The sequence below is a fragment of the Scyliorhinus canicula genome, chromosome 7 (genome assembly GCF_902713615.1).
Source record: "Scyliorhinus canicula chromosome 7, sScyCan1.1, whole genome shotgun sequence".
NCBI lineage: Eukaryota > Metazoa > Chordata > Chondrichthyes > Carcharhiniformes > Scyliorhinidae > Scyliorhinus > Scyliorhinus canicula.
The window spans coordinates 32,750,520-32,775,724 of record NC_052152.1 but is presented as its reverse complement, the minus strand read 5'-3'; the positions used below and the strand labels follow the sequence as shown (position 1 = coordinate 32,775,724).

The 25,205-nt window shown below is 45.8% G+C and overlaps 1 protein-coding gene across 11 annotated transcripts in view; it reads right to left on the bottom strand.

The window, feature by feature from the left end:
* Positions 1 to 422: 422 nt before the first annotated feature.
* The window catches only part of zgc:152951 (uncharacterized protein LOC569013 homolog), a 131,659-nt gene continuing 106,876 nt past the window's right edge, over positions 423 to 25,205 (bottom strand). For 8 of the 11 annotated variants that reach the window (XM_038801700.1, XM_038801704.1, XM_038801702.1 and 5 more), the window contains 4 exons: positions 18,601 to 18,738; positions 15,538 to 15,627; positions 11,858 to 12,001; positions 423 to 1,097 (listed from right to left, as the gene is read on the bottom strand). In XM_038801700.1, coding sequence (XP_038657628.1) covers positions 957 to 1,097; positions 11,858 to 12,001; positions 15,538 to 15,627; positions 18,601 to 18,738 — 513 coding nt within the window. In that variant the 3' untranslated portion in view covers positions 423 to 956. The remainder of the gene's footprint in view (positions 1,098 to 11,857; positions 12,002 to 15,537; positions 15,628 to 18,600; positions 18,739 to 25,205) is intronic. The other 3 variants (XM_038801706.1, XM_038801707.1, XM_038801709.1) reach the window with 3 other exon arrangements.

The following is a 25,205-nucleotide window of genomic DNA, read 5'->3' as shown; positions in this document are numbered from 1 at the left end:
ATAGAAGACTCTCTTCCACACCCCGCCCCACCCCCCCATTCCACTGAGAGCTGCATCATCTGCCCTAGCTCCTCTAGCTCCCTCATCTCCTTGACGATCTGCCTTAAAATCAATTCTTTGATCAAGTTTTTGGTTACCCAATATTTTGTTCTTAGTAGACACAAATGGAAAAAAGTTGACTTGAGTCAAAGTGACTTGGGATGTTAAGTCAGAGGAACGAAACACACAATCAAGGTATAACCATCTGACCAACATATCACTGAGGCAAATGACCCATAAAAGCCAGCAGCAGCAGCAGCACAGGTGCCTATACAAAATGTGCCCTGTCCTGGGAGTAGTTGGACTCGAGCAGGCATTCCACTTAACCCTGGGTGGTTTATTAACTAATTAAAAACTGAAATGAAATGGTCAGGAGATGGATATTGTTTTGCACCGATTTTATTGTGGTTCAGCAGGTGGAAAAAAACTATTTGGAAATTATCGTGCATCTCCTACAATCTTTGGTAGCTGATGAACATTTACAGTTAACAGTCACTATATTTCCCGACACATACTTTGATAATGAGAAAAATGGTGGCACTCATTTTCTCTGGTATTTCTTTTTGAGAATAAGCAATTTTAGACCTCTTAAGATAGAGAAAGCAAAGTGGAAAAGAAAGGTCCCTTTCAATTGTCCCGACAGACTAAAAAATAGTTGTTGGACATACAAATTGTGCAAAAAGCTGTTGTATTGCTGATGATAAAGCTTGAACCTGGGCTCAAAGAAACGTAACCAGCAGCATAATCAGTTCAAAATAATTTCCAGAGAAAGTTATATTGATCTTTCTATTCAAAACAGATTTGGTTACTATTTCTGAACGTATGCAGAAAGAGCAGTGGATTGTTTGGAATATTCATAACAGGCAGGCAACAGGCAGTCAATAACGTCCACGTCGACCAGGCATCAGTCTTTAGAATTAGTTGACCAGTCGTATGGAAGGCTGCCAATTTTGGTGTCCCCGTGCTTCAGGAGTTCTTCCAATGCTTTCTTCTTTGGTGAATCTCCTAGATGCTCGAACAACCAATTCAGCAACTATACAAAGGAACAAGGCGCACATCTGTTAAACTAAATATTTCCTTGAATTGAATGAAATTACTTACCTATTATAATGAAAACAAATTGAAGAATGAGAGGTTTATATCTTTAAGAAAGGTGGTATTCACATGCCAACAACAAGTTATTATATAACCATCTTATCAACTCAGGACATGCCAAAGTACTTCACATCCAACCCATTGCCTTTGAAGTGTATATCATTTACACAAGTAAACATAACAGTAAATTTTGCACATAAGATTTTGCAACTATGATGAATAACCAGTAAATGTGTCTATTTGGTTCTAAGGTTGAGGGAGAACACTGGGAGAATTTTCCACCTTTCCTTCAAATTGTTTACGTTCACCTCCAATAGTGCAGCAGCTCCTGAACAACAGTTTGCCTTTATATCATACCGTTATTCTGCTAAAGCATCCCAAGTTACTGCACAGGACCATTATCAAACAGCTTGACACCGACAGATGACCAAAGGCTTGGTTAAAGGGAAGTTTTGATGAGTATCTAAAAGGGAGGGGAGGAGGATAGGGGCAGCATGGTAGCACAAGTGGATAGCACTGTGGCTTCACAGCACCAGGGTCCCAGGTTCGATTCCTTGCTGGGTCACTGTCTGTGCGGAGTCTGCACATTCTCCCCATGTCTGCGTGGATTTCCTCCGGGTGCTCCGGTTTCCTCCCACAGTCCAAAGACGTGCAGGTTAGGTGGATTGGCCATGATAAATTGCCCTTAGTGACCAAAAAAGGTTAAGAGGGGTTATTGGGTTACGGGGATAGGATGGAAGTGAGGGCTTAAGTGGGTCGGTGCAGACTCGATCGGCCAAATGGCCTCCTGCACTGTATGTTGTATGCGTATTAGTGAGGAAATTAGAGTTTAGGACCTAAGCAGCAAAAAGCATAGCCATCTGAAGTGGTGCAACTAAAATTGGGGATGTACAAGAAAAAAGAGAAATGCAGAAATCTTTGGGGGTTGGAGGAGATTACAGAGAAAGGGGCGGGGGTGCGCAAGGTCATGCAACTATCTGAAAACCAGGATGGGAATTTTAAAATCGAGGCCAGGGGGTCGATGTAAGATGGTGAGCACAGGGGTGATGGGTGAACAGGACTTTGCTGCCTTAGATAAGTGCAGTTAAAAGAGTGGGAAAAGTGGGAGCAGCTTCAGTGCCAGAAACAGCCCGGAGAGTAGGGGACCCGGGGAGAGTAGGGGACCCGGGGAGAGTAGGGGACCCGGGGAGAGTAGCGGACCCGGGGAGAGTAGCGGACCCGGGGAGAGTAGCGGACCCGGGGAGAGTAGCGGACCCGGGGAGAGTAGCGGACCCGGGGAGAGTAGCGGACCCGGGGAGAGTAGCAGACCCGGGGAGAGTAGCGGACCCGGGGAGAGTAGCGGACCCGGGGAGAGTAGCGGACTCGGCCAGTTATAAAATGCTGTGGGGGAGGTGCAGAGCTCACCATAAATAGAGTGGGAATAACAAAGAGTCATGTCAAAGGAAAACGATAAGTTCATTGGCTGGTAAGTAACTGCTAATTTACATTACTATTCTAATTTATTTCAGTTAGAGGTAAAAGGAAAAATATTTTACATGTTAGGAAGACTAAAAACCAGCTGGAAATTTAAATTAAAAAACAAATTAAAAAATAATTAAATTAAATAAAAATGCAGGACGAGGTGATGTGTTGTACCTGCATGATGTGGGAGCTGGTAGATCCCATTGTGGTTCCTAATGAACACAAGTATTGGTTGCTTGAAGAACCTCTGTTCAGAGTTCATGAGCTGGAGTCTGAACTTCAAACACTGTGACATATCAGGGAGGGGGAGAATTGCCTGGATGTTGTGTTTCAGGAGGCAGTCACACCCCTTAGATTAAGTACCTTGAACTCGACCAGTGGTCAGGGTCAGGAGGATGTGAGTATGAGTGAAGTATGCAGAGGGATCCAGGAAGCATAGTTGCAGGAGCCTCAACCCTTATCCTTGTCCAACAGGTTTGAGATTCTTGCTCCCTGTGTGGATGAGAGCGAGGACTGTGGGGAGGATGAGCAAAGGGACCACAGCACCGTGGTACAGGGAGCCTTTCAAGTGGGGAGAGAGAAAAGAGATGTGGTCATAATTAGAGATAGTATAGTTAGGGGCATAAACACTGTGACCAGGATCGAGAGTCCCGAAGGTTGTGTTGACTACCTGGTTCTTGGGTTCGGGATATTTGTGGGCAGCACGGTAGCATAGTGGTTAGCACAATTGCTTCACAGCTCCAGGGTCCCAGGTTCAATTCCCGGCTTGGGTCACTGTCTGTGCGGAGTCTGCACGTTCTCCCCGTGTCTGCATGGGATTCCTCCGGGTGCTCCGGTTTCCTCCCACAGTCCAAAGACGTGCAGGTTAGGTGGATTGGCCATTGTCATGTGAGAGTACCTTTAAGAAATGGGGCAGCTCATATTACTGAAGTGATGTCAGAGTGTGGGTGGAACTGGGTTTTAGCTCAGCCATTTTGCAGTATTTAGTTTCAGTTTTGAGGAAAAGAGCTTGGGTGTGTCTGTGTTTTGCAGTGAGCTGGATCTGCTGTGATCTCTGCCATGAAAGACTATCTCTGAATCATTTGGGTGATTTAAACTCATAATAGTAATGTCTTTAACCTGATGTGTTTCTGTTGTTAAAAGTTTTAAGTCTTTTGGAGGTTTGAAGGAACATTTTGAGGGATTATTTAGTGTTGTATTATTTTCGGGGTTATCTTTGGAGTAAGGGGTGGTAAATGATCCAATGTTTATTTAAAAAGGTTAAGTTGAATTCATGGAATAAACATTGTTTTGTGTTTAAAAACCCATGTGTCCATAATTGTAATACCACACCTGGAGACCAAGCCGTGTTCTTCAAAAGCAACAATACATAAGGCAGCACGGTGGCACAGTGGTTAGCACTGCTGCCTACGGCGCTGAGGACCCGGGTTCGAATCCCGGCTCTGGGTCACTGTCCGTGAGGAGTTTGCACATTCTCCCCGTGTCTGCGTGGGTTTCACCCCCACAACCCAAAGATGTGCAGGATAGGTGGATTGGCCACGCTAAATTGCCCCTTAATTGGAAAAAATAATTGGGTACTCTAAATTTATAAAAAAAAAGCAACAATACATTAAAGGGAGAGGTTGGTTGAACTCCATGATACATTTTGGGGTTCTGAAAACGCCGCTCCCATAACACCATGATAAATTGCCCCCTAGTGTCCAAAATTGCCCTTAGTGTTGGGTGGGGTTACTGGTTTATGGGGACAGGGTGGAGGTGTGGGCTTGGGTAGGGTGCTCTTTCCAAGAGCCGGTGCAGACTCGATGGGCCGAATGGCCTCCTTCTGCACTGTAAATTCTATGATCTCACCTGGGCTGCAGAGAAACTTGGAGTGGGAGGGTAAAGATCCAGTTGTCATGGCCCAAGCTGGTACCAACGGCATAGGTGGAACAAAGATACAGGTTCTGTTGAAGGAATATGAGCAGCTAGGGGCTAAATTAAAAAGCAGAACCAGAAAGGTAATAATTTCTGGATTACTACCTGAGCAACAAGCTAATTGCCACAGAGTCAATAAGATTAAGGAGGTAAATGTGTGGCTCTAAGGTTGGTGTGGGAGAAATGGGTTTGAATTCATGGGACATTGGCACCAGTATTGGGGAAGGAGGGAACTGTTCCGATGGCAGAGTCTTCATCTGAACTATGCTAGGACCAGAGTCCTGGTGAATCACATAACTGGTGCTGTAGATAGGAAAAGGAAATGGTGGGAGTGCAGGTTAATGATGAGGACTTTGAGCTACTTAAAGGAGACGAGGGCACAGCAGAGTTTAGTAAAGTTTCCAGATCATGTAATATAACAGAGTATGGAAAGCACCAGAAATCTAATTTCAGGCACAGCAAAAAAGGGGGCAACTATGAGAAGGTGGGCAGTAAACGCAGGACTGAGGGTGTAATAATAATTAGTGTCACAAGTAGGCTTACATTAACACTGTAATGAAGTTACTGTGAAAATCCTCTAGTCGCCACACTCCGGCGCCTGTTCGGGTACACTGGGGGAGAATTCAGAATGTCAAATTTGCCGAACAAGCATGTCTTCCGGGACTTGTGGGGGGAAACCGGAGCACCTGGAGGAAACCCACACAGGCATGGGAAGAAGATGCAGACTCCGCACAGGCAGTGACCCAAGCCAGGAATTGAACCGGGTTCCCTGGCGCTGTGAAGCAGCAGTGTTAACCACTATGCTACCGTGTTGTACCTAAATGTGCGCAGTATACGAAACAAGGTAAATGAGCTTGTTGCTCACATTGAAATTGGCCATATGATGCTGTGGGATTCACATGGCTGCAAGGGGATGAGGCTGGGATCCAAATATCAATGGATATGTGGCCTATCGAAATGACAGGCAGATGGCAGAGGGGGGCAGGATTGCATTGGAAGTAAGAAATGAACATAAATCGATAGCAAGAAGTGATATAGGGTTGGAAGATGTGGAATCTGTTTGGGTAGAGATGAGAAATCGCAAAGGAAAAAAGACCCTGATGGGTGTCGTGTACAGGACCCCTAGTAATCAGGATGTGGGGGAGAAAATAAATCAGGGGATAGAAAAGACATGTAAGAAAGGCAATATTACAAAAATCATGGGGGACTTCAATATGCAGGTGGACCTGGAAAGTGAAGTTGGTAGCGAATCCAGCCTCCCCGAACAGGTGCCGGAATGTGGCGATTAGGGGCTTTTCACAGTAACTTCATTGAAGCCTACTTGTGACAATAAGCCGTTATTATTATTATTATTACTATCCCAAGAAAAAGGGTTTGTGGAATGTCTATGAGATGTTTTTTTGGAGCAACATGTGGTGGAGCCAATGAGGGAACAAGCAATTCTGGATTTGGTGCTGTGTGATGAGGCAGACTTGATTAGGGAACTTAAGGTGAAGGAACCAGGGCAGCAGGGTAGCATGGTGGTTAGCATAAATGCTTCACAGCTCCAGGGTCCCAGGTTCGATTCCCGGCTGGGTCACTGTCTGTGTGGAGTCTGCACGTTCTCCCCGTGTGTACGTGGGTTTCCTCCGGGTGCTCCGGTTTCCTCCCACAGTCCAAAGATGTGTGGGTTAGGTGGATTGGCCATGCTAAATTGCCCGTAGTGTCCTAATAAAAGTAAGGTTATGGGGGGGGGGGTTGTTGGGTTACGGGTATAGGGTGGATACGTGGGTTTGAGTAGGGTGATCATGGCTCGGCACAACATTGAGGGCCGAAGGGCCTGTTCTGTACTGTTCTATGTTCTATGAACCCTTAGGTGACGACAATACAATAGAATTCACCCTGCAGTTTGAGAGGAAGAAGCTGGAATCAGATGTAACGGTATTATGATGAAATAAGGGTAACTACAAAGACATGAGGGTGTAGCTGGCCACAGTTGATTGGAATAGGAGCCCAGCAGGGAAGACAGTGGAACAGCAATGGCAGGAGTTTTGGGGGTTATTTGGGAGGCACAACAGAAATTTATCCCAAGGACGAGGAAACTTGCGAAGGGGAGGACAAGGCAACCGTGGCTGACAAGGGAAGTTAAGGACAGCATAAAAGCAAAGGAAAATTTCTATAATGTGACGAGGATTAGTGGGAAGCCTTTACTAGCAAGCAGAGGACAACTAAAAAAGGAATAAGGGGGGAGAAGATGAAATATGAGTGTAAGCTAGCTAGTAATCTACTTGTGACAATAAAAGATTATTATTAATGTGGTCGACGAATATTCCAGATTCCACTTTGTCGTCCCATGCCCCGATATGACGTCTGCCACCGTCATCAAAGCCCTCAACACCATCTTCACTCTGTTCGGTTTCCCCGCCTACGTCCACAGCGACCGGGGATCCTCATTTATGAGCGATGAGCTGCGTCAGTACCTGCTCAGCGAGGGCATCGCCTCGAGCAGGATGACCAGCTACAACCCCCGGGGAAACGGGCAGGTGGAGCGGGAGAGCGGGACGGTCTGGAAGGCCGTCCAGCTGGCCCTAAGGTCCAGGAACCTCCCGGCCTCCCGCTGGCAGGAGGTCCTCCCCAACGCCCTTCACTCCATTCGGTCGCTCCTTTGCACTGCGACTAATTAAACCCCCCATGAACGTCTCTTTGCCTTCCCCAGGAAGTGCGACCCCGGGGTTTCACTCCCAACGTGGCTGGCAGCAACAGGACCCTTTCTCCTCCGCAAGCACGTGCGGCTCCAACAGGCGGACCCGTTGGTCGAGAGGATACGGCTGCTCCATGTGAACCTGCAGTACGCCCACATGGTGTACCCGGACGGCTGCACAGACAGTCTCCCTCAGCGACCTGGCGCCAGCCGGGTCACCACAAACCCCCCCCCCCCCCCCGCCCCGGCGCCACCCTTCCTCACCCAGCCACCTCACCACAGCCCCCGCTCCGGGATGATTCGTCCTCCCCTTGGTCCCACCCGGGGATGAAGATGAGGTCTACATGCTCCCAGAGTGACCGGCAACCAAGCCGACGCCTGCATCGCCACCGGGACTGTGGCGTTGCAACGAAGGATCAAGGCGCCCGATCGTCTGAATTTGTAAACTTTTCCTAAAATGTTAACATATGCATGTAAATAGTCTTCCACCACCCCCACTGGACTCTTGTTTTAACAGGGGGTGAATGTGTTAGTCACCACTGTTGTACATATATCGCATATGAGGTGTATTACAGTAAGTCTCCTGTACTACAGGTACGGGGGTAGATCCCTGCCTGCTGGCTCCGCCCAGTAGGCGGAGTATAAATGTGTGGGCTCTCCGAGCTGCAGCCATTTTGGCAGCAGCTGTAGGAGGCTACACATCTCTGCGTAATAAAGCCTCGATTACACTCTACTCTCGTCTCGTCATAATTGATAGTGCATAAATTATATTATTATAAAAGAAGATTGCAAGAGTTTTTTGGTTTTTAAAAGGTAAGAGAGAGGCAAGAATGGACATTGGACCACTGGAAAATGAGGCTGGAGAAGTAGTAATAGGGAACAAAGAAATAGCAGAGGAACTGAATAGTTACTATACATCAGTCTTCATGGTGGAAGACACCGTGGCATACTAGAACTTTAAGAAAGTCAGAGGTGCGTGTAGTGGCCATAACGAAGGAGAAGGTCCTGGGGAAACTGAAAGGTGTGAAGGTGGATAAATCACCCGGACTGGATGGACTACATTCCAGGGTTCTGTAAGGTATAGCTGAGAAGATTGTGAGGCATTCTGGAGGCATTGGCGGTGATCGTTCCGAAATCACTGGAGGCAGGATGGGTTCCAGGTAAATGGCTAATGTAACACTCCTGTTTAAGAAGGGAGGGAGGCAGAAGATGGGAAATTATAAGCCGGTTAGCCTGACTGCGGTCATTGGTAAGATTTTAGTGTCCATTATTAAAGATGATATTGTGGAGTACCCAGGACTGAGTCAGCACGACTTCGTCAAGGGGAGGTCATGCCTGACAAATCTGTTAGAATTCTTTGAGGAGGTGGGTGGGCAGCACGGTAGCATTGTGGATAGCACAAATGCTTCACAGCTCCAGGGTCCCAGGTTCGAATCCCGGCTTGGGTCACTGTCTGTGTGGAGTCTGCACGTTCTCCCCGTGTGTGCGTGGGTTTCCTCCGGGACCTTCGGTTTCCTCCCACAGTCCAAAGATGTGCAGGTTAGGTGGATTGGCTGTGATAAATTTCCCTTATAGTCCAAATTGCCCTTAGTGTTAGGTGGGGTTACTGGGTTATGGGGATAGGGTGGAGGTATGGGCTTGGGTAGGGTGCTCTTTCCAAGAGCCGGTGCAGACTCGATGGGCCGAATGGCCTCCTTCTGCACTGTAAATTCTATGAAAAAGGTAACAAGGAAGTTAGACAATGGAGAACCAGCGGACATGATCTATTTGGATTTCCAGGTGCCGTACAGGAGGATGCTAAATAAGGTAGGAGCCCGTGATGTTAGGGGCAAGGAACTGGCATGGATAGAGGATTGGCTGACTGGCAGAGACTAGGGGCTGGTTTAGCACAGGACTAAATAGCTGGCTTTTAAAGGACACCAAGACAGGCCAGCAGCGCGGGTTCAATTCCCGTAGCAGCCTCCCCGAACAGGTGCCGGAATGTGGCGACTAGGGACTTTTCACAGTAACGTAATTTGAAGCCTACTTGTGACAATAAGCGATTTTCATTTCATAAAGGGGTCTTTTTCAGGATGGCAGCTGGTGACTAGTGATAATCCGCAGGGGTCAGTGTTGGGACCACAACTATTCACAATATACATTAACGATGTGGAAGAAGGAACTGAGGCCGTTGTTGCTAAGCTTGCAGATGATACAAAGATATGTAGAGGGACAGGTTGTGCTGAGGAAATAGGGAGGCTGCAGAAGACTTGGACAGGCTCGGAGAATGGGCAAAGAAGTGGCAGATGGAATACAATGTGGAAAAGTGTGAGGTTATGCACTTTGGTGGGAAGAATAAAAGCATAGACTATTTTCTAAATGAAAGGCTTCGGAAATCTGAAGCACAAAGGGACTTAGGAGTTCTAGTTCAGGATTCTCTTAATGTTAACATGCAGGTTCAGTTGGCAATCAGGAAGGCAAATGCAATATTAGCATTCATGTTGAGAGGGCTAGAACGCAAGAGCAGGGATGTACCGTTGAGGCTGTATAAGGTTCTGGTCAGACCCCATTTGGAGTATTGTGAGCAGTTTTGGGCCCCGTGTCTAAGGAAGGATGTGCTGGCCTTGGAAAGGGTCCAGAGGAGTTTAACAAGAATGATCCCGGGAATGAAAGTATTTTCATATGAGGAGCAGCTGAGGACTCAGGGTCTGTACTCGATGGAGTTTAGAAGGATATGGGAGGATGTAATTGAAACTTGCAGAATACTGGGAGGCCTGGATAAATTGGACGGGAGAGAATGTTTCCACTAATAGGAGAAACTAGAACCCGAGGGCACAGCCTCAGACTGAAGGGATGATCCTTTAAAACAGAGATGAGGAGGAATTCCTTCAGCCAGAGGGTGGTGAATCTGTGGAACTCTTTGCCGCAGAAGGCTGTGGAGGCCAAATAACTGAGCGTCTTTAAGTAGAAATAGATAGGTTCTTAATTAATAAGGGGATCAGGGTTACAGGGAGAAAGCAGGAGAATGGGAATGAGAAACATATCAGCCATGATTGAATGGCGGAACAGACCCGATGGCCGAATGACTTAATTTTGCTCCCATATCTTTTGGTCATGTAGGGTGGAAAATGGGAGACCATTAAGAGAGTTTTGAATATTGACTCCCTGTAATGAATATTTCAGACAATCCACTGGTCTTACTGCATACCTTCTGAAATAGTAACCAAATCTGTTTAAATAGAAAGTTCAATCTAAATTTCTTTGGAAATTATTTGGAATTGATTATGCTGCTTGTCACATTACTTTGAGCCCAGGTTCAAGCCTAAAGGTAATAAGGATTAACGTTTCTGCAGCAGATTAGGCAAACGATGGAGTATTATTGTGATGAAGGTAGACGGTGTAAGTGTGTGATGGAAGCTCACCTCTGGAGCAGAATGATGGAATCAGTGGCAAGAGATTAAATTTCATGCCAAGGACCAGAGGCAATAGCTTTCCTACGCATTCAGCACTGCTTGTTGGATAGTAAGTGTGACAAGTGAGGGTTTGGGAGGTGGTGGTAGGTGAGGTAGGGCTGGCATTGTAAGTGTACATGTGGAATCTGAAACGGGGGTGGCGGGGACACAATGGATAGAGTGGATAACCAACTCACTTCCAAGAGGAAGTTTCACAATTTAATTATTATAAGGAACCCAATTTCAGGGTATTGGGAAGCCTGACAATTAAAATGCAAGGATTGCTGAATCTATGAGTTTAATACCTTTCCTCTTACCTGTTGGCTTCAACTTTCTGCTTCCCACACCCATTCATAAGCTCATAAGATATAGGAGCAAAGATAAAGGATGATATGTTCCTCATCTGCTACCTACAATGTTACAGACCAAGAGCTGGATTGCTGGAGCTGGAATTAGGCAACCCTATCGACCTCCCTCACAAGACCTCTGGTCTCCCAACTCCTCCCCTCCAATCTGCACCCTGGCTGCTGCCTGCCTGACAGTTAGCCAATCCCTCAAACTGACTGGCTGTCACTGGAAGACTTTGAAAAAATGGTAATCGGGACCTGCTGTTAAATTCATCAATGTGTGAGGGATATCTCTCCTGGATTTCCTGATTCAACCAGCTTCCTACCTGCCTCAAAAATCCAGCCAGTGTCTCAAAATGTAGAACAAGAGACAATACAGCACAGGAACAGGCCCTTCGGCCCTCCAAGCCTGTACCAGTCATGATACCAACCTTGGCCAAACCCCTCAGCACGTCCTTGTGCTGCATACCCTCCATACCCATCCTATCCATGTGTTTGTCAAGATGCCTTTTGAACGCCGTTAATGTAGCTGCTTCCACAAGCTCCCCTGACAACGCGTTCCAGGCACTCACCACCCTCTGCATAAAAAAAAACCTGCCTCGCACATCTCCTCTAAACTTTGCCCCACGGACCTTAAACCTATACCCCGAGGTGACTGACACCTTCACCTGCCCGTCCACTCTATCCATGCCCCTCATAATCTTGTAGTCCTCTATCAATCAGGTCACCCCTCAACATCCGTCTTTCTAATGAAAACAGTTTGAGTCTTTTCAGCCTCTCTGCATACCTAACACACTCCAGACCAACACAATGTTATAAATATACTCAGTTATCAGTTTACTTTCACTCATGTTCACTAAGAGTGAAAATTGACAAGATCATTTCTTTACCTTTTCATCTGTTCCACCAAAATCAATCTTGTACCATTTGAAAATTTGGCTCAGGCGAACTTCCCTTTTGGACACATCGATTTGGCAGCCATCGGAACCGTCAAGAAAAGCTGCAGCTGAAATCCTCAGCTGTTGGTCAATTTCCTGTAATCGTAGAATGAAAAACTTTGTTGATTTACCACATTCTACATCTGTTTCCCTTGCCCCACATTTTTCTTTGAAAAGACTTTGTCTTGTACCTGGGCAATGTTCCTGAAACTCTTCAGTATCTTACTCATGGGGCCAGTGTGTGCATTCTGTTAGGGGGTGTTGGTTACAGAACAGCGTCTCTGAGGTCTTTATTAATATTTCCTCTCCAATGGGAGGTTTCCAGGCAGGGTTCTTTCTTATGGGGGGCTTCCAGACAGGGACCTTTCTTATGGAGCAGTCTCCGGTTGGGATCTCTGTAATGGGGTAGGGGGGTCGCTGGTGGGAGTCTCTCTTATTGGGGCTTTCTGTAACGTGGGGCTCTTATGGGGGGGGAGGGGCGGGGGATGGGTCACCCTCGTACTGTGGGGGTCACTCAGAATCCCAGGGGCAGGGAGGAATTGCGTTGCTGGGGGGGGGGGGGAGCGGAAGCCGGAGGACCTTGCTATCGGGCCACCTGCTCAAAATGGCAGCCCAATAGTGAAATTCATGAGGGAATCCCCGCCATGTATAAATTTGCATGGTAAGGGATTGTGAATCGCTTCAGGATTTGCGATTCATCTCTGGCAGGAGAATCGCATGGGGCGGGATTCTCCATTACCTGACGCCGAAACTGGGAACGGCGATCGGGTAGAGAATTGCTCCCGACGCCGAAATCGTAGCAGGCAGCGGTTTGATGCCGGGTCGCTATTCTCCACCCCTCCAAATCGACGTCTTTGTGACATGCGGCGCGCGCAGTTGCAACCGCGTTTGAATATCATTAGCGGGCCCACCCACTATGCTCTGCCTCCGGTGGCACAGTCCACATGTGGTCTCAACTGTCATGAGCCTGTTGGCTGCGGAGAGAGAGAGGGCGTACGGACAGTATCCAGCACCGCCAAAATTTGCCAACAGCTGGCCCGGGGGGGGGGGGGGGGGGGGGGAGATCCTGCCAGGGCTGGGGGAGTAATGGGTGTGGTCATGAGGTGGGCGGGTACACGGTCCAGCACAACCGGCGCCACCTTTTCGGACGTGATTGGTGCGTGAGTGGGGGGTATCGCTGCAGCTCGTCAGCCCTTCCCGTGTCCATTACAGACCTGGCGATTCCCCCACCGTTTTACGTGTGTTCTCCGGGTGTTTCACATGGTGCCGGTGCCAGCCCCTTGCCGTTAGCAGAATTGGTGTTGGTGTGGCCCTGATTTTTCCATTGTGGAACTCCACGGATCCTCCGTTGCCGTCAGCACTTTGACGCAGGAACGGAGACTTCAGCCCGTAGCCTCCCAAAAAGAGAATCCTGCCCGTTCTCTGAGGGGTCACTCAACGGCCCGTCTTGATCCTTTCTATTCCTAAACACTGGGGACAGTGACTAATTGTAGTCCATCCTGTTGATTCCTAACTTAAGCCAAGACGTTAAAATGTGTAAAATTCTAGTAAACTCTGCATTTCTACTTTTCCGTTTAAAGATCTTGCGTACTGTGAGGAACTCTCAAAACTCTTGGTATGTTAATCACGTTTTACTTCTGCTTTTGATTGATATTTGTGAGCTTTCCAATTCAAGGTAGTCAAAGGAGTTCACAATGTCTACTCAGTTTACCGTGCAACATCCATTACGGCAGCTTACCATCAGGACAAGTTTTAAAACATGAAACCAAGATTTTAATATTAAATCATGGAATCACAGCACAGGAGGAGTCCATTCTGATTCCCTCCAAATGTAATTTCTCCAGTCCGAATACTCCACTGAATTCCACCCAAAAACTCTTTCCCATTGTCCCAGAATTTGTCCCTGGTCATTTGTCTATCCAATCACCTTTCGAAAGCCACAGTTTGAATCTGCCTCAACCACTTGTGGACAAGGGCGGCACTGTGGCACAATAGTTAGCACTGCTGCCTCATGGTGCCAAGGACCCGGATTCGATCCCGGGCCTGGGTCACTGTCCATGGGAAGTTTGCACATTCTCCCCGTGTCTGCGTGGGTCTCACTCCCCCAACACAAAGATGTGCAGAGTAGGTGGATTGGCCACGCTAAATTACTCCTTAAAAAAACATTCATGGGCAATGCATCCTGGGCTGCAGCCACTGATCACATTAAAAATATTTTTCCTCACATTTCCATTTGTGATTTTGAACACTTCTATCAAATCTACTCTCATCCTTCTCTTTTAAGAAGAAAAACCTTGGCTTCTCCACATAACTGAAGGTCTTCAGGCCTGAAAACTATTCATTATTTTTTTTTTATAAATTAGATTAGCCAATTATTTTTTCTAATTAAGGGGCAATTTAGCGTGGCCAATCCACCTACTCTGCACATTTTTGGGTTGTGGGGGTGAAACCCACGCAGACACGGGGAGAATGTGCAAACTCCACACGGACAGTGACCCAGAACCGGGATCGAACCTGGGACCTCAGCTCCGTGAGGCGGTTGTGCTAACCACTAGGCCACCGTGCTGCCCTCTGAAAACCATTCATGTAAATCTTTTCTGCCGCCTCTCTAATGCTCTCGCATTCTTTTTGAAGAGCGGTGCCTAGAATTAGATACAATATTACAGTGTTTTATAAAGGGTCTGTACTGTCTACCGCTGATTAATTAAGCTGCCTGAATTCAAATGTGTCTTACTCATTGCTCTCAAGCTGCAATGATTGTGTACATATAGATCAAAGTCTGTACATTCCTTAAAATAGTGGGCCCGATCAAACAGCCTTGACGTGCCCAGCTTGGGATGCGACCAGGCCGTTAAATCTCGCGAGATTTGGGATGCTTGAGATGCCTTGAGAGATCTAACGAGATCTCCCAACATGCTGCGATTTCGCCTTCACTGGGGGTGATACAGATTTACATATTTAAGATGAGCAATTGGGCTCACTTAAATAGGTCAGATTCTCCCAAGGCCTGGGAACGAACACTTGTGCCTGGGAGACCTCGCCAAGGCACCGTTTAACACCGGTCCACACAAACATGGACCAGGCATAACAGCAACTGGGGGGCTCTCCCAGGCCCAAGGTACCTGATTGCCACATTGGCACTTCCAGGAATCGGGCCCTGGAGTTCCCTGCCCTTATGAGTTTGGGGCTCGAGGACCCCTAACAGGTAAATTGGGGCGTGGGGGGAGGGGTTCAGAGGTCGCGTTGAAGGGTCCAGAGATTAGGGCAGCATTTTCCCCGTTAAATCGCGCCGAGTATCTTTTGCTTTATTTTGTCTGTCCTTCCTACCAAAATGCATTACTTTTTACTTTTCTGCATTAAATTTCGCCTGCCATTTGTTTGTCCATTCTGCTATTCTGTTGATATCCCTCTTTATGTCCTATCACTATGCTCACAGTTCACTCGGTAAAATGATGGGAAAAAAAATTAGTTACTGAAAATCATAGGCAATTAGTCACAACATTTAAAATGTTAACTCTGACAAAGTCATTCCAAATCCTCAACCTAATGAAGGCGAGGGGTGAGGGTCGTGGAAAACAGAAAATGGACACAAATAATCTTGCAACATTGTTTGAAAATGATTAGTGACAAACCTCAGCAGAGTAGGTCTTGATTGGGGGGCAACTGAGGACTCCACAGTTCAAAGCAAAATGAATAAGTGGCTCAACTGTTTCCAGTGCAACCTGAAAAATTAAAAGCTGGAATTACTTTTAAAATATTCTGTATAGGAGGCCGATGTCAGAATGGGGCAGGCAATAAGCATGATAAGTGAGGAAGTTCAACGTCATGCTTGTGGATCACCCCGATATAAAGGGGACCACATCATACATAAGCAGTGAATGCAGTATATTAAATGGAAAGAAGTCCAAGTAAATTGGTATTTTAACCTGGAAAGCATGTTTTGGATTTTGGAAGTCTGCCCTTTTCACTGTTCTAATGATGTGCAAGGAACAGCGCTTCAATCACTCAAAAATTCAACAATTTTAAATCATAACCTCTGCTCCCATTTTCTTGTATGCAGTTGTTGGTAATGGTCCTGCTATTAGCGCTTGCACCTTCTCAGGACCCATCTTTTGTTCCTTTACCTATCCCATTACCATTCCCCTTCTTGCCTTGCAAGGTCATCCTTTTTGGCATTTAATCTCTGCTGCCTATCACAAACATTTCAAAATGGCCATCACACAAAGTGCAATAATATTCAGGCTCTCTACATACATTCTACCCTGTTTCTATAGTTGCTCAAACTCTGTTCCATCTTCCTGTTCTGATGAAGCAGCATTGACTTCAGACATTAGCTTTATTTTGTTCGTCAATTTTGCTGAGCATGCCTGGCCTTTTCTCTTTTTATATCACATTTAAAATGATTCAAATCCATCAGCTGAAATGTGTGCCAAACGCACAATGCTGACAGGCATCATCGTCTTTAAGGAGATGAACACGATTCTGTGAATGAAGCAGATTTTGTCGAACCTTTGTCGACAGATGGCTTCAAAAAAAGATTTGCATGTCATGATGATCAGCATCGGGCTTTTTCTTCCTGCCACATCCCAATTGTCAATGCTGGAAAGAACATCGAACCAGATGGTATGGTGGCACAGTGGTTAGCACTGCTGCCTCACAGCTCCAGGGTCCCAGGTTCAATTCCGGCCTCGGGTGACTGTGAGGAGTTTGCACTTTCTCCCCATGTCTGCGTGGGTTTCCTCTGGTTGCTCCAGTTTCCTCCCACAGTCCAATGATGTGCAGGTTAGGTGGATTGGCCATGATAAAATGCCCCTTAGTGTCCGGGGATAGGGTGGAAGTGGGGGCTTAAGTAGGGTGCTCTTTCCAAGGGCAGGTGCAGACTCTATTGGCTGAATGGCCTCCTTCTGCACTGTAAATTCTACATCAACAACTCAAACACAATGGCAGGTAATACTCTCTAGGGCATCTTCCATTGCCTTATGGAATAATCCACAGTGAACTCCCATCAATGGGCGAGCTGCAGCAAGCAACTAAGCAGATTAAAAAAAACTTTTGGCCCCAATGATATTCCAGGAGAGATTTTCCAACTTTGTGGACTTTTTTCACTTATTTCCTATAACTGAGGAAACACTGCCAATGACGTAGGTGACTTTAGGCCTTGCAGAGGAACTTCCAGCATGGTTTCAGTTGCCAGACAAATTCAAGAAAAATATTAAGAGCAGAAACTCTTCATTGCATTCATCATCCTGACTCAAGCATTTGGTTCAGTAAATCATGAGACTGTTGGATTGTGTTCCAACGATTAAGATGTCCAAGTAACTTAATCCGTAAATGCTTCATGATAACATAACTGCAACTGTTTTGAACGGGAAATCTGAAATAGATGCTTTTAAAATTCAGACAAGGACCAAAGCAAAGTATTTTATTGACAATCTACCTGGCTATTTGACTCAGAGGTCAAATGCCCTCTGGTGTCAGTATTAATACTGTCAAGATGGCAAACTCTTTAACCTCACTACTGATCACCAAAGATATATATAGTTTACAGTTTGTTGATGACTGCAGTGCTTACTCCTCACCAGATCTGCAAGCCATTCTTTTTTTTTAATAATAATTTTTATTCAAGTTTCTGCAAGCCATTCTTGATCTCTTCAATTCTGCATACAGGAACTTGGCCTGTCCTTGAATGTTGCCAATATAAAACTTGTATTGACCTAGACACCTGGTCTTCCAAATATCCCACCTCCCAGAGATGTTGAAGGAGAGATTCTGGAATATGTTGAGCACTTCCTATACTTTGATGGTCACCTCCCTCTAAAAGCCAACTTTGACGAGGAGGTCTAACAGCAGATTAGATAAATCAGGTCAGCCTTCCACAAACTATGTAGTGAGTGTTTGACAACAAAGATCCCTTAGTGTACAATGCAATTGTTTTCATCATATTCCTGTACTGCAGTGAGACCTGGACCGTGTGTCAATGACACACAAGAGTGGTATATAAATTGCATGCAGGGATGTCTCAGCCTTTTCCTCCTGAGTCAATGAGAGGACTACCGTGGTTTACAGAATTGAATACCGTACTTTACTTCATTTTGCACTAGAATGTGGAGGAGTCAGTTAGGTTACATATGAATATGGTGGACAATGACCCAAAGATTAAGATTTTTTTTCATTTGAAAAAATTCTTGTCAGCTTCTTTATTGCAACATTTAAAACATGCATTTGTCAAGGGGATGTGGTGGAGTAGTGGCATTATCACTAGATTAATAATCCAGAGACCCAGGTCAATGTTCTGGGGACCTGGGTTTGAATCCCACCATAAGGATCAGCCCAATGTTTCCAAACAAGATTACCCTCCACCTCAACCAATTTCTCATCTTAAGCATTTGAATCAATTGTCTATGCTGGACAAGTATAGTTAAACTTTCAAAGGTTGCCAGATCATTTAGATGTTTAGTTTGTAAGAAATCTTAGCTGATGGGATTTGCTGGAACTGAAACAGTTGCACCTTGGGCAGGATAGAGGCACATGTTGCTCAGAAATCTTGAAGTATTTCTAGGTATTTTGTAAGTTTGAGGTTAACACATTTAAGGAAGGATGATAAATCTATAGATAATTATCTACAAATGAAATTTTCCACAGAACTCTCTTATTTATATCCACTCAGTAGTCCACAGAAACAACCAACAATTGACCTTAAGACGTGGATCATTCTTTGAGAATGGTTTTGATATCTGAGCGATGCCTTTTCGGTTCCCTCGAAGAATACCATTTTCAATATCTTGCAACGTAAAGATTTCTCCGCCAATCACGTAACTTACTGAATTAAAAAACTGAAAAAGGAGCAGAAATTGAATTCAGATGGTTCCATCATAGCAGACAAATCAATTGGAACTGTACTTAAATATAAATAAACAGTTCTGATATTTACTGTATTGTGCTAGATCAGTGCAACATTTTAATTTAAAAAACACACATGAGAAATGTTACCCTTACACGATTGAAAAATGTGTTCCTTTCCCCCCATAAATCACATCTGTGAACATTCAGCAAGTGTCATTGCACATATTTGATTTTGAAAAGGCAACATATAGAAAACTGAGTGATACAATGGATTAGATACCAATCTTTCAGATTCATAGTCCGGATTTGATACCTACTGCTGGATGAAAATCTTTTTCGTCTGCTGACTGTAATCTCATCTCAAATCCGAGCTGTGATCCCAAAATCGATATTCTCTATTTAAAAATGTTTTAAGGTGCCGCATCAAAGGTTACTGCGGAAAATAGAAGCTCATGGTGTAGGGAGTAACATTTGTATGGATAGAGAATTGGCTGTCTGGCGAGAGGGCATAAATGGGCCTTTTTCTGGCTGGCAGGGCGTAACGAGTAGTGTGCCACTTTCTCCTTCTGGCCCACAAACAGTGCTGTGAAGACATCAACCAACCCCTTGAAGCTGACCTCACCTCCCTTCACTGCTGCATTTCTTGAGGCGTGGGAAACTGAGAAACGCACATTTCAAACTCTAAGAATGGGTGAAATCAGAGGCTGCTGGCCTCTTTAAAATGTTTAAATTGTAACTTGCTTCCTAGGAGTGGATTGGCTGCTTGCCCTTAATTCTGCCTCAATTAAACCTGGAAGTGGGTTGGAATCAGATTAGAGATTTAAAAAAATTTAACCTTAAATCTTGCGTGCATTCAGATAATGTGTCCTGTGTCTTTTTAACATTTCCCCTACTCTGACCCTATTTGCTTGGGCACTCGTATTTATACACTCTTGTCCCTTCCTGTCACACCGTTGTTGTCGTTATCTGCATCACTGTACTGCACCATTGCCTCGCCTTTTCTCATTAACTTTCCTTTCCCACGTGAACCCTCACAACTATGAAATTTAAAGCCCGCTCTACAGCCCTCGTTATGCTATTCGCTGATCCCAGTACAGTTCAGGTGAAGGCCTCCCCTCTTTCTCAAGTATTGGTGCCTGTGTTCCATGAACTGAAACCTATTTCAGGTGCGACTGTAAGAGAGGTAACTATGGGAACCCAGAAGGTGGCAATGGAGGAGACTCAGCACTTCAATTGTCTAATGGGTTCAAGGTTCATTCTGTGGGTGAGAGAGCAGGGACTGCAGGGAGGATGGCATTGTGATTCAAGAGGCCATTCAAGTGGGAGGACCAAAAATGTTGCCTCCCAAATTCCATTTTACATAATCTTTAACTATTATAATCTAAATCTCTGCCTTCAATAATCTACCGCACACCAAGACCTGCTCATCTATCACCCCTGTTGCTGATGTTATCTTCTCGACTGCATCCTACAGCACTTAGATTTCAAGAAGTGAGTTCTCTTCAACAAACTGCTACACCCTGGGCGGGATTCTCCAATCCCGCGGCAGAGTGTCCATGCCGTCACAAACGCCATCGCGTTTTATGACGGCGTGAACGGGCCGCACCCATGTGTAATTCTGGCCCCTACAGGAGACCAGCACGGCGCTGGAGCGGTTCGCACCGCTCCAGCTGCTGATCCCGGCGCGAACTGTGCGCCGCGGAATCCGCGCATGCGCAGTTGCGCCGACGAGGACATGCGCAGTGGCCTCCTTAAACGCGCCGGCCCCGATGCAACATGGCGCAGGACTACAGGAGCAGGCACGTAGGAAAGGAGGCCCCAGCCACAGAGGCCGGCCCGCCAATCGGTGGGCTCCGATCACGGGCCAGGCCACATCGGAGACCCACCCGGGTCCGGTCCCCCTCCCCCCCCACAGGCCGCCACCCGGCCCTTCAACGCCGAGGTCCCGCCGGCTCAGAGCAGATTAGAACAGCACCGGCGGGACTCAGCTCTTTTTTTTACGGCCGCTCGGCCCATACCTGCCGGAGAATCGGCGGGCCGCCCGCGTAGAGCGGCCCCCAACTGGTGCCGCTCCAACCACGCTGGCGTCAATGGTGCCGATTCTCTGCTTTGCGGAGAATCGCGTGCCAGCGTCGGGGCAGTGTGGCACGGGAATGCGGGAACAATGTGGGAACTTTAGGATGTTTCACATGTCCTGGAAACAGGATGTGCCTTCAGCTGCTCTGTTTGGGGTTTGAAATGCTACAGTACTACAGGTCCTAACAGGCTTGCCATAGTCATGTGATGTTGCCACAAGGCAAGCTCACTGTAGGCTGCCTGCTTAGATCAGGTCAATAAAGACCTTCAGTTGAAAAGAAACTGAAGAAGTTCTGCAGTCTTTAAATACAAAACATACTCAAACTCACTCATTGAAGATTTCTGAACTTGAGGGGTAATTGGATTCAATGCGGAGCAGCCACCTGGAATGTAGGAAGAGGCTGGCAATGCAGGAATCCTTCGGGAGGCAGCATTTTCCAATCAATATTCAGCACTGAATACTAAGGTAGGTGACATCTCAAACTAACACATTCTTGAGCCTGGCACCATGAGTCAAAGACTGCACTGGGAGCAAAGTTTAGGAATACACTTGCAATTGGGGATTCAGTCAGACAGGCAGTTTAATGACTGTGGATGTGATACCTTGGCACCAGGGAACATACCAGAAAGGTAATGAACATCACAGACAAGGTGCAGGACATTCAATGGGAAGAGGCAAAGCTCAAAATCATGGTCCAAAATAGGGGAAGAAGGTTGTGATTCTGAGTTAGAGTTCAAGGAGTTAGGGAGGAAACTTTAAAAAGCAGCACCTCAAAAGGTGGTAGCCTCCGAGTTAATCCCAGCGTTACGTGCAATTTCTGAGGACAGAAGTTGGAGGATATAGCATGTGTGTGGCTAGAGACATGATGCAGGCCTCCAGCTTCCTGGGACATTGAGACAAGTTATATGGCAGGGGTTACATTTCCAAGATTGACAGGCTGCACATAAGAACATAAGAACATAAGAACTAGGAGCAGGAGTAGGCCATCTGGCCCCTCGAGGCTGCTCCGCCATTCAATTAGATCATGGCTGATCTTTTGTGGACTCAGCTCCACTTTCCGGCCCGAACACCATAACCCTTAATCCCTTTATTCTTCAAAAAACGATCTATCTTTACCTTAAAAACATGTAATGAAGGAGCCTCAACTGCTTCACTGGGCAAGAAATTCCATAGATTCACAGCCCTTTGGGTGAAGAAGTTCCTCCTAAACCCAGTCCTAAATCTACTTCCCCTTATTTTGAGGCTATGTCCCCTAGTTCTGCTGTCACCCGCCAGTGGAAACAACCTGCCCGCATCTATCCTATCTATTCCCTTCATAATTTTAAATGTTTCTATAAGATCCCCCCTCATCCTTCTAAATTCCAACGAGTACAGTCCCAGTCTACTCAACCTCTCCTCATAATCCAATCCCTTCAGCTCTGGGATTAACCTAGTGAATCTCCTCTGCACACCCTCCAGCGCCAGTACGTCCTTTCTCAAGTAAGGAGACCAAAACTGAACACAATACTCCAGGTGTGGCCGCACTAACACCTTATACAATTGCAACATAACCTCCCTAGTCTTAAACTCCATTCCTCTAGCAATGAAGGACAAAATTCCATTTGCCTTCTTAATCACCTGTTGCACTTGTAAACCAACCTTCTGTGACTCATGCACTAGCACACCCAAGTCTCTCTGAACAGCGGCATGCTTTAATATTTTATTGTTTAAATAATAATCCCATTTGCTGTTATTCCTACCAAAATGGATAACCTCACATTTGTCAACATTGTATTCCATCTGCCAGACCCGAGCCCATTCACTTAACCTATCCAAATCCCTCTGCAGACTTCCAGTATCCTCTGCACTTTTCGCTTTACCACTCATCTTAGTGTCATCTGCAAACTTGGACACATTGCCCTTGGTCCCCAACTCCAAATCATCTATGTAAATTGTGAACAATTGTGGGCCCAACACGGATCCCTGAGGGACACCACTAGCTACTGATTGCCAACCAGAGAAACACCCATTTATCCCAACTCTTTGCTTTCTATTAATTAACCAATCCTCTATCCATGCTACTACTTTACCCTTAATGCCATGCATCTTAATCTTATGCAGCAACCTTTTGTGTGGCACCTTGTCAAAGGCTTTCTGGAAATCCAGATATACCACATCCATCGGCTCCCCATTATCTACTGCACTGCTAATGTCCTCAAAAAATCCCACTAAATTAGTTAGGCATGACCTGCCTTTTACGAACCCATGTTGCGTCTGCCCAATGGGACAATTTCTATCCAGATGCCTCGCTATTTCTTCCTTGATGATAGATTCCAGCATCTTCCCTATTACCGAAGTTAAGCTCACTGGCCTATAATTTCCTGCTTTCTGCCTACCTCCTTTTTTAAACAGTGGCGTCACGTTTGCTAATTTCCAATCCACCGGGACCACCCCAGAGTCTAGTGAATTTCGGTAAATTATCACTAGTGCATCTGCAATTTCCCTAGCCATCTCTTTTAGCACTCTGGGATGCATTCCATCAGGGCCAGGAGACTTGTCTACCTTTAGCCCCATTAGCTTGCCCATCACTCCCTCCTTAGTGATAACAATCCTCTCAAGGTCCTCACCTGTCATAGCCTCATTTCTATCAGTCGCTGGCATGTTATTTGTGTCTTCCACTGTGAAGACTGACCCAAAAAACCTGTTCAGTTCCTCAGCCATTTCCTCATTTCCCATTATTAAAACTCCCTTCTCATCCTCTAAAGGACCAATATTTACCTTAGCCACTCTTTTTTGTCTTATATATTTGTAAAAACTTTTACTGTCTGTTTTTATATTCTGAGCAAGTTTACTCTCATACTCTATCTTACTCTTCTTTATAGCTTTTTTAGTAGCTTTCTGTTGCCCCCTAAAGATTTCCCAGTCCTCTAATCTCCCAGCAATCTTTGCCACTTTATATGCTTTTTCCTTCAATTTGATACTCTCCCTTATTTCCTTAGATATCCACGGTCGATTTTCCCTCTTTCTTCCGTCCTTCCTTTTTGTTGGTATAAACCTTTGCTGAGCACTGTGAAAAATCGCTTGGAAGGTTCTCCACTGTTCCTCAACTGTTCCACCATAAAGTCTTAGCTCCCAGTCTACCTTAGCTAGTTCTTCTCTCATCCCCTTGTAATCTCCTTTGTTTAAACACAAAACACTAGTATTTGATTTTACTTTCTCACCCTCCATCTGTATTTTAAATTCCACCATATTGTGATCGCTCCTTCCGAGAGGATCCCTAACTATGAGATCATGAATCAATCCTGTCTCATTACACAGGACAAGATCTAGGACCGCTTGTTCCCTCGTAGGTTCCATTACATACTGTTCTAGGAAACTATCGCGGATACATTCTATAAACTCCTCCTCACGGTTGCCTTGACCGACCTGGTTAAACCAATCGACATGTAGATTAAAATCCCCCATGATAACTGCTGTACCATTTCTACATGCATCAGTTATTTCTTTGTTTATTGCCTGCCCCACCATCTCGTTACTATTTGGTGGCCGATAGACTACTCCTATCAGTGACTTTTTCGCCTTACTATTCCTGATTTCCACCCAAATGGATTCAACCTTATCCTCCATAGCACCGATGTCATCCCTTACTATTGCCCGGATGTCATCCTTAAATAACAGAGCAACACCACCTCCCTTACCATCCACTCTGTCCTTCCGAATAGTTTGATACCCTCGGATATTTAACTCCCAGTCGTGACCATCCTTTAACCATGTTTCAGTAATGGCCACTAAATCATAGTCATTCACGATGATTTGTGCCACCAACTCATTTACTTTATTCCGAATACTACGAGCATTCAGGTAAAGTACACTTATGTTGGTTTTTTTACCTCTGTTTTGAATCTTAACATCTCCAGTTTTATTCCTTTTGTTATTACTGGGCCTATTCACTGTGCTCCCCTCAGTCACTCTACCTTGTACTGTCGCCCTTATGGATTTCTGACTATGTCTTCTCTGCCTTGCACTTTTCCCCTTACTTCCTTTTGTTTCTGTCCCTGTTTTACTACCTTCTAACTTCCTGCATTGGTTCCCATCCCCCTGCCACATTAGTTTAAACCCTCCCCAACAGCTCTAGAAAACACCCCCCCTAGGATATCGGTTCCAGTCCTGCCCAAGTGCAGACCGTCCGGTTTGTACTGGTCCCACCTCCCCCAGAACCGGTCCCAATGCCCCAGGAATTTGAATCCTTCCCTCTTGCACCATCTCTCGAGCCAAAGAGAACTTTGACAAAGCACTGGTAAAGAAGGGGTTTTAGAGATACGCAGAAGTCTAGCAAAGGTTTTAAGGCACTGTAGTAATCCACGGGAGGCAGGAGTTCCGTCACCACACCAATATTTATTT